Raw genomic sequence first — 18,522 nt, 5'->3', positions numbered from 1 at the left:
ACAGCGTTGCATTTACTCATGCTTGGGTTACATTTTACAGCATTCTTGTTGGAGCACTTGAATAATAAAACATGTACATTTGAGACTTGAGTACACAGGCATCTAACTGGACATAGTGTCTCATGCCCATAGTTCCAGCACTCAGAGGCAGGAGGATCACAATGAGTTTACAGCCAGCATGGGCTGCATAAGAAGAAGTGAGTTCCAAGACAGTCTGGACTATAAGTGAGCTCCTGTCACTAAACCACACCACCTCCTCCTCCGCCACCTTCTTTGCCTCCTCCTCCTCCACCACCATCACCTTCTTCACCACCTCCATCACCACCACCACCTCCTCCTCCACCACCACCTCCTCCTCTACGACCATCTCCTCCTCCACCACCACCATTCCAATATCTTCCCCCACCTCTACCTCTGCAACTACCTCCACCGCTCAAACAACAAAATACAAAGAGCTAGGCAATATAGCTATTAAAGACTCATTAAAAAACCGTCACTTAGATTGTAGAAATAGATTAAAACATGCAGGTCAATAAAAATCCAAATATACATTAAGAGTGAAGGATGCAAGTTCGGCTGGTGTGGTAGTACATATCAATAATACCAATAACATGGAAGAACAGGCACATGGAATCCAAGGTCATCCACAGCTACAAAGTGAGTTTGAGATTAGTCTGGCATACATAAAATCCTGTCTCAACAAAACTAAACAAAATAATAAAGGATGTATTAATCCCAAAATGACTTTAACATTGATTTTAGTTTATATGCTTATATATTTCCTGCCCATTATGGACAACTGTATCTGCTATATTTATCAATTTAAAAATCTTTCTATCATGAGGAAGTCATACTCAAAACTAGAAAAAATGCTATGATTTCTTGAATCATGTCTAACACACAAGATAAAGTCTTTTAAGTTGCAAAATAAACCTTCAAAACAATTTTAATACAAGGGCATACCTTGGAAGTATATATAACAGCTGGCATGCTATTTTCTGTTTCTGGTGTGTGTTCCATTTCTGGGGAATTGTCTTTTATATCTTTAGGAGGAGGAGGAGAAGTCTCCTTGAATTAATGGGAAAAAACAATGTATATTATTTTGTATTCATAAAAAGAATAGTTTTAGGCTGGTACACACTTGACTGTGTAAGATCAAGAAGCAGTATGAGGGAAGGGAGACAGAATTTATACAACTCCTTTGAAGAGTCTTTTGACCATGGAAGCGGAAGACTCAGCTGGGAGCTGGAAAGGACTCTGGGGTCATGGAGAGTCTAATTACACAAACGGGCAGCACAGTAAAGACATGGTGGGTTTACTGTCTCTTCTTAGGTCAGAAAGGCACAGTGCAGTCTATACTCTCAAGTGTCTGCTACAGGAAAGGGACTGCTATTTGGAGTGTCTTTTACTCACAGGACTAAGGTGCGGCGTGGTATCCACGAAAGAAACCTTTTTGTCCACAAGTGTTAAACGCTGTCTTGGTTTAGGTTTTGGTGCCTAAGATAAAATGATACATCAGACTGTGTTGAGTGTTATATTTTAGAGGACGCTTCAGCTAGTTTTCAGTGGAATTATTTGACTATTAAGTTTATATCCAAAGCACTATAAGTGAAATTGAAAGCCATTTTTACTCACTACAACCGACGTGACGCCCAAGGATGTTGGAGGTAGTTTCTGAACAACCACTGGCTCTTCTCTGCATATGAACTTTCCTAGGTCTTCATTAGTTATTGATCCACTTGGGGGAAGGTAGGTGAATTTCCATTTTAATATAACTTGGATGGTTCCCGCAGAATGCTTTTCATTATCCATTAACTCAAATATCCCTGGAAATTATGAAAATCATTTTTACCAATGCCAGAGCCAAGCCTTGTTATTCTAAGAATTACAGCAGGGGCCTGGGAACCCGCAGGCCACTCATACCAAGGAAGCAGCTAGCCTAACTGTGAATCTTCACCTCTCCCACTATGCCTCTTAATCTAATCCCCATGTCTTATTCCCAGCTGCTGCAGAATATACATCTACATAGTCTTCCCTTCCTTTCAGACCCATCACCAATGATCACACAGATCTTTTCCTTCAACCTCCCTTCACTGGCTTATACCATGATCCCAGCCTCATAGGTCAGGGATAGAGGTAGGCTAACTGCAGACCTTCACTTCTCCTTCTTCTCCTCCTCCAAATCTAACCCCCCTTCTGCATCTCTGTAGCAGACCACCTTGCCCTCCCTGCTCCCATATATAGTAAAATACACAGGTCTCCCCCTCCAACCTTTCTTCACCCCACTCATTGCTTGATCCCAGCCCCCAGGTCCAGCAGGCACTTCCTGGGAACCCGTAGGCCACTCCTGTCAGGAAAGCAGGTAGCCTTCTCTCTTTCCTTTTCTCCTCCCAAGACAATCCCCCAGTTTCATCCCAACTCTGTAGCAGACTACCTGCTGTGATCTCCCCTCCTCTCTGCTCCATCTCCAGCAGATCACACAGATCTCCTCCCCTCCTCCCCGCTCATCCTGCTATCCCTGTCCCAACCCCAGCAGGCTTTCTCTAGGAACCCACCAGCCAAGCCGGACAGAGAAGCAAGTAGGCCAGCAGAGCAGGTAGAGAAGCTTCAGATCTTCACTCTCCCTTTCTCCTGCATGTCCAGTCCCCCAGTCTCATCCCCAGCTCTGGAGCAGATTACCTGTGTGGTCTCTCCTCACTCTCCGCCCCCATTCCCAGGGGACCAAGCAGATCCTGGTGGAACACCCTGCTTTTCTTCCTCATGTGGACCCCTTCACCACCCCTTCCTAACACATCTCTATCCCTCCTGTGGACCCCTCAGCCCTTACTCCTAGCCCATCCCCATTCCTAAGTGTCAGGTTCCAATACCTAGGAACCTTTTACCTAGAACCCTTAGTAGCTACACTCATCAGGATCCCAAAGAATTCCTACCAGCCACCACACTCTCCTCAGAACCACAGAGGGCAAGAGAAATCAAAGAACAAACCCCCCACCCAGCACCCAGAACTAAAATCTTCCTCAACCCAGACATCTAGATGCCAGTGTAACAATACAATCATTAACAGCCAGGACAAACTGTTTCAACTAGAGCCCAGCAATGCTATCTATCACAGTAGGCCCTGCATATTGCAATATACCTGAAGCCCAGGACAAGAACCTTAAAATAGCTTTTATGAATATAATATAGAATATTAAAGAGACAATGAATAAATCCCTTAAAGAAATCTATAAAAACACAAACAGTGGAAGGAAATGAATAAAATAGTTTCAGACCTGAAAGTGAAAACAAAATCAACAAAGAAAACCCAAACTGCAGGAATTCTGGAAATGAAAAACTCAGAGACTTGAACAGAAACCTCTGAGGCACCCTCACCAACAGAATACAAGCGATGGAAGAGAGAATCTTACTCATTGAAGACAAAAATAAAAGAAATGGATATCTTAGTCAAAGACAATGTTAAATCTAAAAAGATCCTGGCACAAAACATACAGGAGATCTATGATACCATGAAAAGACCAAATCTAAGAATAATAGAAATAGAGGAAGGAGAAGAAACTCCGGTAAAAGGCAAAGAAAATATTGTCAACAAAATCCTAGAAGAAAATTTCCCTAACCCACAGAAGGAGATGTGAATCAAAGTAGAAGAAGCATACAAAATACTACGTAGACCGCACTAGAAAAGAAAGTCTCCTTGGCACATTATAATCAAAATTCTAAATTTACAGAGCAAAGAAAGGATATTAAATATTAAAAGCTCCAAGGGAAAAAGAACAACATAACATATAAAGGCAGACTTGTTAAAATTATGCCTGATTTTTTTTATTGAGCTCTACATTTTTCTCTGCTCCCCTCCCTGCCTCTTCCTTCCTCCTCTTTAGCCCTCCCCCAAGGTCCCCATGCTCCCAATTTACTGAGGAGATTTTTGTCTTTTTCTACTTCTCATGTAGATTAGATCTATGTGAGTCTCTCTTAGTGTCCTCATTGTTGTCTGAGTTCTCTGGGATTGTGGTCTGTAGGCTGGCTTTCTTTGCTTTATGTTTAAAACCCACCTATGAGTGAGTACATGTGATAATTGTCTTTCTGTGTCTGGGTTACCTCACTCAAAATAATGTTTTCTAGCTCCATCCATTTTCCGGCAAAATTCAAGATGTTATTTTTTTCTGCTGTGCAGTACTCCATTCTGTAAATGTACCACATTTTCCTTATACATTCTTCGGTCGAGGGGCATTTAGATTGTTTCCAGGTTCTGGCTATGACAGACAAAGCTGCTATGAACATAGATGAGCACATGTCCTTGTGGCACAATTGAGCATCCTTTGGGTATATACCCAAAAGTTATACCTGATTTTTTTTAATGGAGACTCTAAAAGCCAGAAGGCCCTGGACTAATGTGCTAAAGACTCTAAGAGACCACAAATACCAGACCAAACTATAACCAGAAAAACTTCAGTCACTATAGATGAAAAAAGATGATATTCTATGATAAAATAAAATTAAGGCAATATCTATCTACAAATTTGTAGAAGATTTCTATAGCTAACCTAAAGAGGTTAACTAGATCAAAGAAATTATAAGAAATAAGTAATCCCAGATCAGACAAGTCAAAAGAAGGGAAATACACACACATACATAAGCACCACCACCAAAGTACAGGTCAATGTTCCCTCTCAACATCAACAGTTCAAATTCCCCAATAAAAAGTCACAGACTAACAAAATGGATGTAAAAACAGGATCCATCCTTCTGCTGCATCCAAGACACACCTAACACCGAGGACAGAAAGGATTTCAGGATAAAGGATGGGAAAAGGTAATCTAGGCAAATGGACCGAAGAAACAAGCTGGTGTGGCTATCTGTCTTAGTCAGCATTCCCATGGCTGTGACAAAACACCTTGACCAAAAGGCAGGTGGGGTTGAAAAGGGTTTATTTGGCTTTTACTTCAGCATTGCTGTTCATCACTGAAGGAAGTCAGGACAGGAATGCAAACAGGGCAGGATCCCAGAGGCAGCAGCTGATGCAGAGACCATCAAGGGGTGCTGCTTACTGGCTTACATCCCCTGGCTTGCTCAGTCTGCTTTCTTAAAGAACCCAGGACCACCTGCCCAGAGATAGCACCACCCACCATGGGTTGTGCCCTCCTCCACTGATCACTAATTGAGAAAATGCCTTATAGCTGAATCTCATGGAGGCATTTCCTCCACTGAAGCTTCTTCCTCTCTGACGACTCTAGTTTATGTCACGTTGACACACAAAACTAGCCAGTACACTAGCCATTTTAATATCTGACAAAATGGACTTCAATCAGAAATTAATCAGGAGAGACAAGGAAGGGTACTACATACTCATCAATGGAAAAATCCACCAAGAGGACATTGCAATTCTTAACACAAGGCCATCCAAGTTCATAAAAGAAACATTATTACAGTTGAAATCACAAATTGACCTCTCACATGCTGACAGTGGGAGACTTCAGCACCCCACTCTCACCAACAGATAGGTAGCCCAGACAAAAACTAAACAGAGAAATGCTGGAGCTAACTGACATTATAAACCAAATGAACCTAACAGATATTTACACAACATTTCATCCAAATACAAAAGAATATACCTTCTGCTTAGAACCTCATGGAACTTTCTCTAAAATTGACCATGCATCTGCACACAAAGCAAGTCTCAACAGATACAAGAAAGTTGAATTATCATCCTGCATCCTATCTGATAAGCATGGATTAAAATTGTATATCATCAACAACAGAAACAACAAAAAACTTACAAACTCATAGAAATTGAACAACTCACTACTGAATGAAAAATGGGTTGCCAGAAATTAAGAAATTAAAGACTTTCTAGAATTAATGAAAATGAATACACAATACACCCAAGTTTATGGTATGTAAAGAAGGCACATTCATAGCACTCAGTACTACATAAAAATAAATCAGAGCGATCTTATACTAGTAACTTAACAGCATATCTGAAAGCTCGAGAACAGTAGCTGTCAGCATTCTAATGGGGCATCCCTTTAATACTGTCCCTCATATTGTGGTGTCCCCCAACCATAAATTATTTTCATTGCTAATTCATAATTGTACTTTTGTTACTGTTATGAATTATAATGTAAATTATCTGTGTTTTCCAATGACATTAGGTGACTTAGATGATCCCTATGAAAGGGCTGTTTGACTTCTCCTCCCAAGTATTGCAACCCATAGGTTAAGAATAACTGCTTTAGAACAAAAAGGAAAAAAACTTACACCCAAAAGGATGCAGCAAAAACAATCAAACTCAGGTCTGAAATCAATAAAATAGAATTTTAAAATACAAAGAATCAATGAAACAAAGAGTTGTTTCTTTGAGAAAATCATTGAGATTGATAAACCCTTATCCAAATTAACTAAAAGGCAGAGAGAGACTATCCAAGTTGAAAAAAAAAGATATAAAAACTGGGAAAAAACAACAGATATTAATGAAATCCAGAGAATCCTAAGAACATATTTTTAAAAACTGTACTCTACCAAATTGGAAAATATAAAAGAAATAGGTAATTTTCTTGATACATACCACTTACCAAAGTTAAATCAACATCAGATAAGCAATTTAAACAGATATATAGCACAAAATAAAATAGAATTAAAAGTCTCCTAACCAAAAAAAGCACATGGCCAGATGCTTTTAACACAGAATTCTACCAAATTTTCAAAAGAAGAGTTAATGCCAATACTGCCAAAATTATCCTACAAAAATATAAACAGAAGGAACATTGTCCAATTTGTTTTATGAGGCCACAGTTATCTTGATGCCCAAACCACATAGAGAACCAACAAAGAAAGAGAATCCCCAAATTCCCTTTTGAACATATATGCAAAAATTCTCAATAACATACTTGCAAACCAAATCCAAGAACACATCAAAATGATCATCCACCATGACCAAGTAGGCTTCATCCCAGAAACGGTTCAGCATAAGTAAATGGACATCCACCATATAAACAAATTGAAAAACCAAACAAAACAACAATAACAGAAACTCCCACATGATCATATCATTAGATGCAGAAAAAAGCTTTGACAAAAATCCCACACCCCATCATAATAAAAGTACTGGAGAGACCAAAGATACAAGGGGCCCACCCAACACAAAAAAGGCAATTTTTGGCAAGCCCACAGCTAATATTAACTTAAATGGAGAGAAATTCAAACAATTCCACTAAAATCAGAAACAAGGCAAGGTTGTCCACTCTTTCCATATCTATTCAGTATATAATGAAGTTCTAGACAGGAATAAGACACCTGAAGGAGATCAAGGGATACAAATTGAAAAGAAAAAAAATCAAAGTGTCTTTATTTGCAGATGGTATGATAGTATATATAAGTGACCCTAAATATTCCACTGGGAAACTCCTATAGCTGATAAACACTTTCAGAAAAGTAGCTGAATACAAAATTAACTCACAAAAATCAGTAGCCCTCCTATATACAAATGACAAATGGACTGAGAGAGAAATCAGGAAACAAAGCCTTTCAAAATAGCCTCAAATAATATAAAATACCTTAGGGTAACTCTAACCAAGTAAGTGAAAGACCTGTATAATGAAAACCTTAACACACTGAAGAAAGAAATTGAAGAAGATATCAGAAGATGGAAAGATCTCCCATGCTCATAGATTTATGAAGTGTAAATGGCCATCCTATCAAAAGCAATCTACAGATTCAAGGCAATCCCCATCAAGATTCCATTACAATTCTTCACAGAAATTGAAAACAATTTTCAGTTTCATATGGAAAGATGCATGTGCAAAACAATAGCTAAAACAATCTGGAATAATAAAAGAACTGCTGGAGGTATCATCATCCCAGATGTCAAGTTGTACTGAAGAGCTATTGATATAAAAACAGTATTGTATTGGCACAAGAACAGATATATTAATCAATGGAATTGAACTGAAGATCCAGACATATGTCCATACACCTATGAACAGCTGATTTTTAACAAAGGATCAAAAAACCAAACCAAACCAAAACAAAACAAAACTGAGAAAAAGGTAGCATTTTGAGCAAACGGTGCTGGTCAAACTGAATGTCTGCATATTGTAAGGCAAATGAATCCACATTTATCATTCTGCGTAAAACTCAGCTCCAAATGGGTCATAATACCAGACACCCTGAATACGACAGAAAGGAAACTGGGGAACAGTCTCACACTCATTGGCCCAGGAAAAGACTTTCTGAACAGAACACTAGAAGCCAAGATGTCCCTCAATTTAAGAATGGATGAAGAAAGTGTGGTATATTTGCACAATGGAGTACTGCTCAGTTGTTAGAAAAAAATGACATTATAAAATTTTCAGGCAAATGGATTGAATTAGAAAAAAAAATCATCCTGAGTGAGGCAACCCTGACCCAAAAGGACAAACATGGTATGTACTCACTCCTAAGTGGGTATTAGCTATTGATAATAGCTAATTACAGTTCACAGACCTAGAGAAGTCAGATAAAGAGGAGAAGTGGGGTGGGGCACACATGTATCTCCCCGGGAAGGGGAAATAATAATTTTATGAGTGGACTGGAGGTGGGTGGGGATGGAACAGGAGTGATCAGGTGGGGTAAGGAGGGATGGAGGGAGAGTATGGGGAGAAAACTGGAAGAGGTGGGCATTTAGGGGGTGATGTGGACACCTAGTGCAGTAGAAACTTCCGGAAACCTAGGAGGGTAACCCTAGGGAGGACTCCAAGGAATGCAGAATAAATATGGAGCCTGAACAGGTCATCTTCTGTAATGAGGCTAGGCTCCCAGTGGTGGAACGGGGACACCAAGCCAACCCATAACCTGTCCTGCTTGTAAGATGCGCTGGGTTAATGTTGGTGCAGAGCTTGTGGGAGTGGAGAAGCAATGATTAACCTGAGGCCCAAGCCATGACAGCAGCCCATGCTGGACACTGCCCGGATGGTCAGGATCTGGGAAGCTGGATGGTTCAGAGACCTAGGGTAGAACCAAACATGATATCCTGCTAAACTCATAGATTGGTGCTTAGCTCAGTCACTGTCAGAGAGGCTTCCTTTAGTAGGTCTTGGGAGCAGATACAGAGACCGGACCAGATATTAGACCCAGAGCCTCCTGCATACATGCTGTGGTTGTTTTCAGCTTGGGGGTTTTTGTGGGACTCCTAACAGTGGGAGTGGAGGTATCTCTGATTCTTTTGCCTCATCCAGCTATGATATGATGGTTTATACTTAGCTTTAATTGGATCTTGTAATGTTCTATTTGGTTGATATCCCTGGCAGGCTTGCTTTTTTCTGACGGGATATGGAGGAGCAGTAGGTCCCAGAAAGAGAGGAAGTGGGGGCTAGGAGAAGGGGAGGGAGTGGAGGCGGTGGTCTGGATTTACTGTATGAGAGAAGAATATAAAGAAAGAACAAAAGGGGGCTGGAGAGATGGCTCGGAGGTTAAGAGCATTGCCTGCTCTACCAAAGGTCCTGAGTTCAATTCCCAGCAACCACATGGTGGCTCACAACCATCTGTAATGGGGTCTGGTGCCCTCTTCTGGCCTGCAAACATACACACATACAGATTATTGTATACATAATAAATAAATATTAAAAAAAAGAACAAAAGTTAATAAATGGGATGACCTCATGAAATAAAACAAAACTTCTATATGGCAAAGGACAACATCATTATGGTAAAGTGGCAGGCTAAAGAACAGCTTTTTATAAAACCAATTTCACATTTAATAGAGGGTTTATATCTAAAATATATAAAGAAATAAAAAAATGGGCACCAAGAAAACAACCCAATTAAAATATGGGATGCATAACTAGAACAGAGAGTTCTCAAAGGATCAAACACAAATGGCTGAGAAACACTTAAAGGAATGTCAACATCCTTAGTCATCAGAGAAATGCAAATCTAAACTACTTTGAGATTTCATCTTATACCAGTCGGCATCACCAAGATCAATAAAGGACATGACAGCTTCTGCTGTCAAAGCTGTGGGGAAGGGAACATCTACTCATGAGTGCAGACTTGTACGACTGCAATGGGAATCAGTGTGACAGCTCCTAGAGAGGCTGGGGTTAGATCCACCGCAAAATCTAGCTATATCATCTTGGGCATATACCCAAAGGACTCTACATCTCTACAGAGAGACTTTTCATCCATGTTAATTGCTGCTCTATTCATAATAGCCAGAAAACTGGAGATAGCCTAGATGTCCATCAAGTGATGAATGGATATTGAGCATGTGACACATTGACACAGTGGAATACTACTCAGCTATTAAAAAGACCAATATGGAATTTTTAGGTAAATGGACGGAGGTTAAAAAAAAATCTGAGTAAGGAAACCCAGACCCAAAAAGACAAATTTCATGTTTTCTCTCATGTGTATACTAGTTTCTAAGCCTTTAATAGGCATGATAAAAACTTATAACCACAGAGGTTACGTATAAGTTAGGGACTTGTGTGCGTGAAGCTAGGATCTCTCAAGGAAAGGGAAATAGAGCATTAGTTTTTGAGAGATGGTGGAGATTGGAGTGGGAGGATTAAATGGGGAGGGAGATGGATGAGAAGGGTAAGAAAGAAAATATGGGGATGGAAAACTAACCCTAATGGCTACTTGAGGGGCATATGGAAACCTACTCCTCTAGAAGCTTCCTAAAACATGTACACATTTGAAAGAAATATAAATGGAGTCACCAAATAAAGCGGGAGACTATGCTCCAACGAGATATCTTTCACCACCAAATAAAACATCTAGTTCTAGAAATATATCTAGTTGAATATTTGGCCAAGTGGTCCGCATAGATCCCTCCCCACTAAACATCCTGGGCTATTGCCAAGGTTACTGGCAGTTTTCCACAACCTGTATAGGTTCAAGCCAGATGTGATCCCGGTGCTGAAAGCGGGAAGTGGACACACACTCCCACTCCTAATCTAGATGCTATGTGCAATTGATGCCCACTTGTAAAGGAAAAGTTGGATTTCTCCAATGGAGTCGCACTGGGTATATTTACTGCATGTAAGGGCCCTGTGCCCAGCAGTAGATGGCCAGCACAAAACAAATTCGATGAGATTTTTGAAGACTTTTTGTCTTTATTTGTTTGGGCAGTTTCGTTTTGTCTTATTGTTTTTTTGCTTATTTATTATGTTTTCTGATTTTGTGTGGGTTTTGTTTCTTTCTTTCTTCCTTCCTTCCTTCCTTTTCTCTTTTTCTTTCTTACTGCCTGTTTTCTTTCTAAAGAGAGAGAAAGAAATGACATGGAGTTGGGTGGGTAGAGAGGTGGGAGGATCTTGGAGGAATCAATGGAGAGGAAACTATGATTAGAATATACTGTATGGAATTTCTTTCAATAAAAATGTATGAGAAAAATTAAATTATATGACAATGGCCTATGAATTAGAGACAGTAAGGAGAACCTATCATCCGTCTTTCCATCCATCTATCCGTCTCTATCTCAAATGGTGTTAGAATATCAGCAAATGGTAGAGTGCTGGCTTACGTGAGTCTCTGGAGACCCAGCATTGGGAATGGAGGTGGAGGACGGCAAAGAAGAAAATAAAAAGAATAGAAATTATGGAGCTGAAAACACTACGGCAATGGAATACAACAACAGTGGGGCTCAGCAGGAGACATGAGCGACACAGGAAATAATATAGTCTACTTGAAGGTAGAACAGTGAAACTATCAAATGTAAAGAATGGGAAGAAAAAGGAAGGGTGCCATTAGACACATCAACCCATGTTAGAAAGGAAGGGGAGAAACAAATGACGGAAGAATTAACAGAACTATTTAAACTGGATGTGTAACATTATCCTACACATACAAGAAGCTCAATAAACTGCAAGTGGAAGAAACACAAGAGGAAATACATGGAGGCACAAACTATTCAAACCTCACAGACAGCCTTAAAAATAGCATCATGAAAATGTGACTTGCAATAAGGTCAAGAGGAGGCTTCTTAGAAACAATGGCTGCCTCTAGACAATGCTTTGATGTACTAAATGCGCTAGAAGGCTAACAAAACAAAACCAAAACCCAACAACCCAACTACTAGCCAGCAAGATTAGCCTTCAAAAATTCAAAAGAAAAGTAAGAATATTCCAAGATAACAAGTGAACCCATTTGCTAGCAACAGGCCTGGCTTCCAGCACATATCAAATAAGCCTTCTTCAGGCTGAAAGAAAAAGACACACGATGGTAACTCAAATCCACACATCTGACAGGGACCAAAAGGGCAATTACATGCGTAATTACAAAAGACCAGACAACTATCTTTTCTTTTTTCTTTTAACTAGTTTAAAAAATAACCATTTGAAGCAATAATTATAAAATTATGTTGTTAGGTTCATAACACTCAAGACAACATATATCATAAAAGACTGAGGTAGAGCGGCATGGAGCAAGGAAATGACCCTATGGTAAGGACATAAATCAGAGTGAGAAATGAAGCTGATCTATAAGAAGAAATAAATACCTCAAATAGTATCTAGGTAAATATCAAGATCTCTATAATTACAGTTTCTCATTCTCTTAACTTCATTACAGGAGCAAGATATTACATAAAGCAATTAGAACACTTCATTGTTGTTTTTAATATATGTGGGCAGATGGTGTGGGGGAAGGAGGAAAGACAGTAACAGGGAAGAGAGGTGACTAGGATCACAACATGCTATATGCATGTATGAAAAGTCATAACCCATTATTTGGTGCAATTAATATACATAAAGAAAAATGTCAAAATACCAGCATACTATGTACATATACATGGCAGGAACAACACAAAGGAGGGAAGGGAGAATGAAATAACATTAGACTTTTTATATTCTCATGTAATGAAGTTACTATTATTTTTAAGTAGACTATAAGGTGTATATTATAGTCCCCCAAACACTGAAAACGTTGCAATCCCAAGCAATGAAATAACTAAAAATATAAACAGTACTATAGATCTGAAGTATAAATATTGTCTAAAATTAGGAAAATTAGTAATAAGTCATAGACATAACACTAAGGTATACTTTAAGTTTGCTTTTCCAGTTTTATAGAATCAAGAACACACTCTTACCTGAGATACACCTGTCATGGGCCAGTGAAATCAGAGGCACATTGACCTTTCCTATGTAAATATTCTCTTGGGTATCACTATCATCAAACACATAAAACCCCAGAGACTCTGATTTAAGGTAGCGATCCAAATCCATATTCATTGGCACTGGGAAACACATATGGTCATCAAACTGCGGATCATTGCTACTGGGAATGATGGCTGTATCATGGTCTGGAAAATCAAAAAACTTATACACAACATATGCGTGTGGCTGCAGGTGGCTTGCTCGGGACTGTAGGCTGCTGCAACATCTTACTGTAATGTGGAGTTCATTTAAGTTGCCATCTGTGGAATCTGTTGAACTGATCTGAGCAGTTGTGGGTGCTTGCTGACTCAACTGAAAAAACATACATATTTATATTATAGAAATAATACAATTAAAATAATTATCAGCTGCAAACCTTCAAACAAAATTTTGTAAATGGACAAAACTACCTATTTTATGCTAAAATTATTTTTCTCAGCAAAAAAATTCTTATCCAAAACTAACATGCTCCAAAAGTGATGATGAAAGATCTAGCACATCTAAGAGTTCACAATCCTGTGTACTGACAGCTAATATGGGCGGCCAAGGATATTTGTAGAAATTAGTCCTCACATCAAGTAGACCCAAGACAAAAAGTTAATATGATGTTCTTTAATTCTGTTTAATAGCTGAGGAGCCAAGTCAGTGGTGGGTCTGAAGAACATCCTAATCAAAGGAGGCTCATCTGCTCACCCAGAGTGTGGTTTGAGATAAGCCTGAAAGGGTATAAAGCTGGATGTGAGGGCATTTCAGAAGAAATGAGCAAAAGCACTGGGCAGAAGTGGCAACTATTCTCAGTCCCTCTGGGAACACTGACGAGCACACCGGATGTTGAAAAGCATTTCAGGAAGTGGTGAATCTTTTCTAGCTGAGACAGAGAATGCCAGTGTCCCAGTGCTTCCTGTAGTTCACACTGGAGAGCTTACAACTGTGCCAGAGGAACCCTTCTGCAGCACTGTCCCTGGACTGAGTGAGAGATCTGGTCTCAGTGTCTCGGGTGGAGACCTCGGGTGTGCAGTGGAAGCCTGAGCAGGCACCACTCTGCTTACCCTGTGAGCTTGCACTCAACCAAGCACAGCTCGGTGGAATGCTTTCTGAAGTACTCCCTCTCCTACTACCCCTCCCCCAAACCATCCATTAAAGAACAAAACCAAGAACGCACTAATTCTCATCTCTAACAGATTCTTTCAAGGCGTGCTGTGAAGAACACTACAGAAAGGGGATCTCTGGGAAGTGGGTGTCATGTCCTCTTTGGTTTGAGAGAGGATCTATGTTTACACACGGTCCTTTAAATTAAAGTCAGAGAAGCAGTACACCCAGCAAAAGTAAGAAAGAAGACAGTTTCACATAACATTACAGGGATATGTACAACAGAAACATGGTCGGTCCCTAGAAGCTTGTACACTTGAGAAAACACCAGAATTTACTTTGTCTGGTCTTGACTTTTCTCTGAGCACTGGCTCATTATTTTCTCCTCAGACTCTGTTCATTTAGTTGGCTAACATGGTGGAAGATGGCTGTCAACAGCTCCCAGTTTTACATGTTAGAGACATGAAGAGTTATTTTCCTTTGCTTTCAGAAAGCAAAACATGCCTGGTCCAACAGAGGCCAAGGGGATATTCCTTAATCATAATGGGGTGGAGTACTGGATTGGAAATGGGAGCACTGACCATAAACCTGGCCACTGGTTTATGGGGTCCAGAACCATAGTCTCCAAGGAAAGAAGAAAGACAACTGTGACCACACACATCTCAACATGTTTCCCATGTTCTCTCCCTGTCACTCACACACAGTTTCTTTTGATATCCATTATACAGAAGAGGTCATCAACTCCAAATTCTATTTAACTTGATTCAGTGCATTTACTGGTTCATGGTACTAATTTGAAAATGTGGCTATGAAGCCTTGGTGAAATATAGTTAGGGAAATAGAGAGCTGCATTTAAACTCCTGGTATTTAGCAAGAAAGCATTAATTTTGTATTCTACTTTGCATTTCAGAAATCTAATGGTAGGAACCAGTTTGAAAGAAGCATAGAGAGTGATAGGATAGTTTTCTTTAACAGCAGAAGTCATTAATGAAGGCCTCGTGATGTGTCAATGGAACAGCTGTGTCTTGTGGTAGTGGTTTAGTGAGTATCTACCAGCAATAAAAATACACAGAATGAACATACAAATGACCGTGAGCAAATACTGATGATGTCTGATTAAGGTATGGTGCTCAATTAATAATATTATACAGTCTCAATTTCCTGCTTTGTTGTGTTTTTCAGCACTGGGGAGTGAACCAGGAACCTGGCAATGCACTTGCTAGACAAGCATTATACCATAAACCTACATCCTTAGTTCTTTAAAAAAAATATTTGTTTTTTGATTCAGGGTCTTGTGAAGTTGCCCAGGCTTGTCTTGAATCTGTCATCCTTGTGCCCCAGCCTCCCGAAGAACTGGGATGCCCGTGATGTACCCCCATTCCCAGTTTGATTTCCACCATTCCAGATTATGCTGTTAACTGTGTAAGATGCTACAACTGGGAAAACGTGTCAAAGTATACAGAGGCCACCTCTCTACTGTTCTTGCTACTCCCTGAGAGTCTGATTATTCTTAAATAAAAGGTCAAATTAGCTATCTGATGCCTATAAAAGAAAACAGTTTCAGTTTGAAGTGTAGGATTTAAGGAGACAGTATAGAGTCCTGTGTTATAAAAGGTTTTACAGTCAAACAAGCTTACCAATTGCATTTTCTCTGGCTTCTTAAAATTTGATGTTATATATCCTAATGCCTTTGCCCGCTCTCGATAAAGTCGAATTGCTTGATCCATGGGAACTCTTAATCGGAACCAGTATTCTACTGTGCCAAAATTTGGGATGTCTCCTTTAGTTCCTACAGATAATCAATGCATGACTTACTGTTAAAACAGTCACATAAATGAAAATATACATGAGTAAAATACACCAATGGTATTATATATTAAAGGCATAAACTTTATACAGAGTAAAATAATATGACTTGCACAAATAATGTTTGATTGGGAAATAACAGAGATGAAGAAAAGTTACATCTGGAATATGAGTTTCACTGCATGTTAAATATTAAAGAGCCATATCAAACTATGATTGAGCTATTTCAACTGGTTATCATTTCAATCTTGCATATAAAGAAAAATCCAAACAGTGAATCGGATACTATACAGATTTTTCTGGATACTGTGGCATTTTTCTTTAAACAAGTTGGATTCAATCTAGCCTGACATTTACAATATACAACCTCACAATTATAAATATGGCATTCCTTATTATGATTCAACTTTGGAGGGATCTTTGGCATCCCTCCACTTCTTCGTTGGACCACAAGCATATGGAAGAGGTCATAGGTATGCCAAATAACAGCACTGTCAATGTGCCCTTGTATGGCACTCGCTGTGTGCACTCCACTCAGGCAGCCTCTCCTTCTCTCCCATGACCTTGCTCCGTGGAAGATTTCACAGCCCTCAGCTTCCATTGCAGAGCTTATGTTCCTATTACTGCACTGACCACTTCAGTCTGTCTGCTCACAAGAGTGCAGTATGTGTACCACACAAGTTCCTGAAGGGCAAAGACTGGAGTTGCCTTCAAAATACTTCTTCCCAAGGGATTGGTACATATGGATTCTAAATAATTGTCAAAAAGAAAATTCTGTAACTTTTTCTGAATGTTACCATAGTATTTAAGTATATTATGTTTATTTCATCAAAATTATTTTTTACAAATGGCCATCACCATCAATACTGAAAAAGATTTAATATCAGCTGCTATTTTAAAAGCCCCCAAAGAAGAGTATTACTACAGACATATTTACTTGTAATCTACATTAAGTATCGTTGGATGGACCTGTAGTCTTTGGTGAACAGCCAGGATTGCTTGATGACAGGAGGCGGGGAAAGGCATTTAAATCTCTTGATTTCTGAGCCAGGAATCTATTATCTAAGCAAGAGTCAATCACAAAGTAAAAGCTCTATCCAGACTCTACATTGCCCTCCTTCTACTTAAGAGGCCTCAGCTTCTGAGGACCACAAAGTCAAGTTTTCCTGCTATACACAGGCCAATGTTTTCTTGGGTGTTCCTTCTTCCTGACCCCCACTTCAGGAGACTGCCAACACTCAGGCATTAGTCACCTTCTCTTCTTTATCTGGATTCACTTTCAATGTGGTATTATCTGGCCCACGGGGTAAAGTATATCTATAAGCTGATGGCTCTTACTTCTAGACCTTCATCCCTACCTTCCACACAATGTACCCAACTGTCGACCTGATACCTCAGCTCAGATGCATAATAGGCAGGTCCACCTTGTCCAACAGAACCTTCCACTTTCTTCTTTGTATCTGCTCCTAATGGGGCTCCCCTTGTGAGTTCATCACCACTGTCCTGGCTGCTCTTGTCAGGAAATCTGCTTCATTTCCCTCACTGACCCACATTCAACTGGAGAGCAAATATGCCGCCCCCAAACTCACTATGACCTTAGACTTCTGATCCTCCTGCTTCTACCTCCCAAGTACTGTGGTTACAGACCTGCACCATGAGATAGGAGTCAAACCTAGGGTTTTGTGCATGCTGTGCAAGCACTTACCAACTGAGCTATATCCCCAGCCCAGCAAATCTTCATGGAACAACTAAAGGACAGGCTCAAGTTAATAAACATATAGCTACTTTTCTTACCACCCTTCCCCTACCTAATAAAATAAGTTCAAATATGATTTAAAACATTCTTATTAATTTTGCTTTAGTGAGCACACAAAGTAATGGTGTTTCGTTGTGACATTTTCCCATGTATATACTGCTATACTTTGATTGTACCTTCACTCCCTTTGCTTCTCCTCAACCCTGGCCATCTTCCCCCAAACTGCGCCCTTGGCTTTCATGCCCATCTATTCCATGACCTTCCTGTGCGCCCACATCTCATCTTCTCCTTTCATGACATATAAACATGTACATACACACCTGGACACATTTAAGCATCAATTTCTCATGCGATAATAACAATAGGTCTTTCTAATTTGGCTTATTTCTCTTAGCATAGTGATCTCCAGCTCCATTAATTTTCCTACATTAATATAATGTTACTCTACGACTGAATGGAATTCCACTGTGTATGTGTATGTTTCCTTATTGCTTCTGAGGCTGGCTCCAGGTCTTATCTGTTGTGAATGAAGGAAGCTCCTTCTGTCCTGTGGATTCTTAGCTCCGGTTTCGAGTCAGAGTTCTTGAGCACTGTGGTCACTCACTCATGCTTATAGCCTTTTCTTTATTCATATTTAAATGTATTAAATGTGTTTCCTTGACCTTGTCCTTATCCCCGATATTCTCTCTTGATTAGTTGAGTCTAGTCTGTTATTTAAACTTTTCATTCACTCAAGTTTCA

At 39.7% G+C, this 18,522-nt stretch overlaps 1 protein-coding gene across 2 annotated transcripts in view; it reads right to left on the bottom strand.

The window, feature by feature from the left end:
- Rpgrip1l (RPGRIP1 like) overlaps positions 1–18,522 on the bottom strand; it is a 104,523-nt gene that overhangs the window by 36,763 nt on the left and 49,238 nt on the right. For both annotated transcript variants that reach the window (XM_038312635.1, XM_042054227.1), the window contains exons 16-20: positions 15,857–16,008; positions 13,064–13,442; positions 1,636–1,826; positions 1,414–1,497; positions 964–1,068 (exon numbers count right to left, since the gene is read on the bottom strand). In XM_038312635.1, the coding sequence (XP_038168563.1) occupies positions 964–1,068; positions 1,414–1,497; positions 1,636–1,826; positions 13,064–13,442; positions 15,857–16,008 (911 nt within the window). The remainder of the gene's footprint in view (positions 1–963; positions 1,069–1,413; positions 1,498–1,635; positions 1,827–13,063; positions 13,443–15,856; positions 16,009–18,522) is intronic.

This window comes from Arvicola amphibius, chromosome 15 (assembly GCF_903992535.2).
Source record: "Arvicola amphibius chromosome 15, mArvAmp1.2, whole genome shotgun sequence".
NCBI lineage: Eukaryota > Metazoa > Chordata > Mammalia > Rodentia > Cricetidae > Arvicola > Arvicola amphibius.
This window is presented reverse-complemented; position numbering and strand designations above follow the sequence as displayed.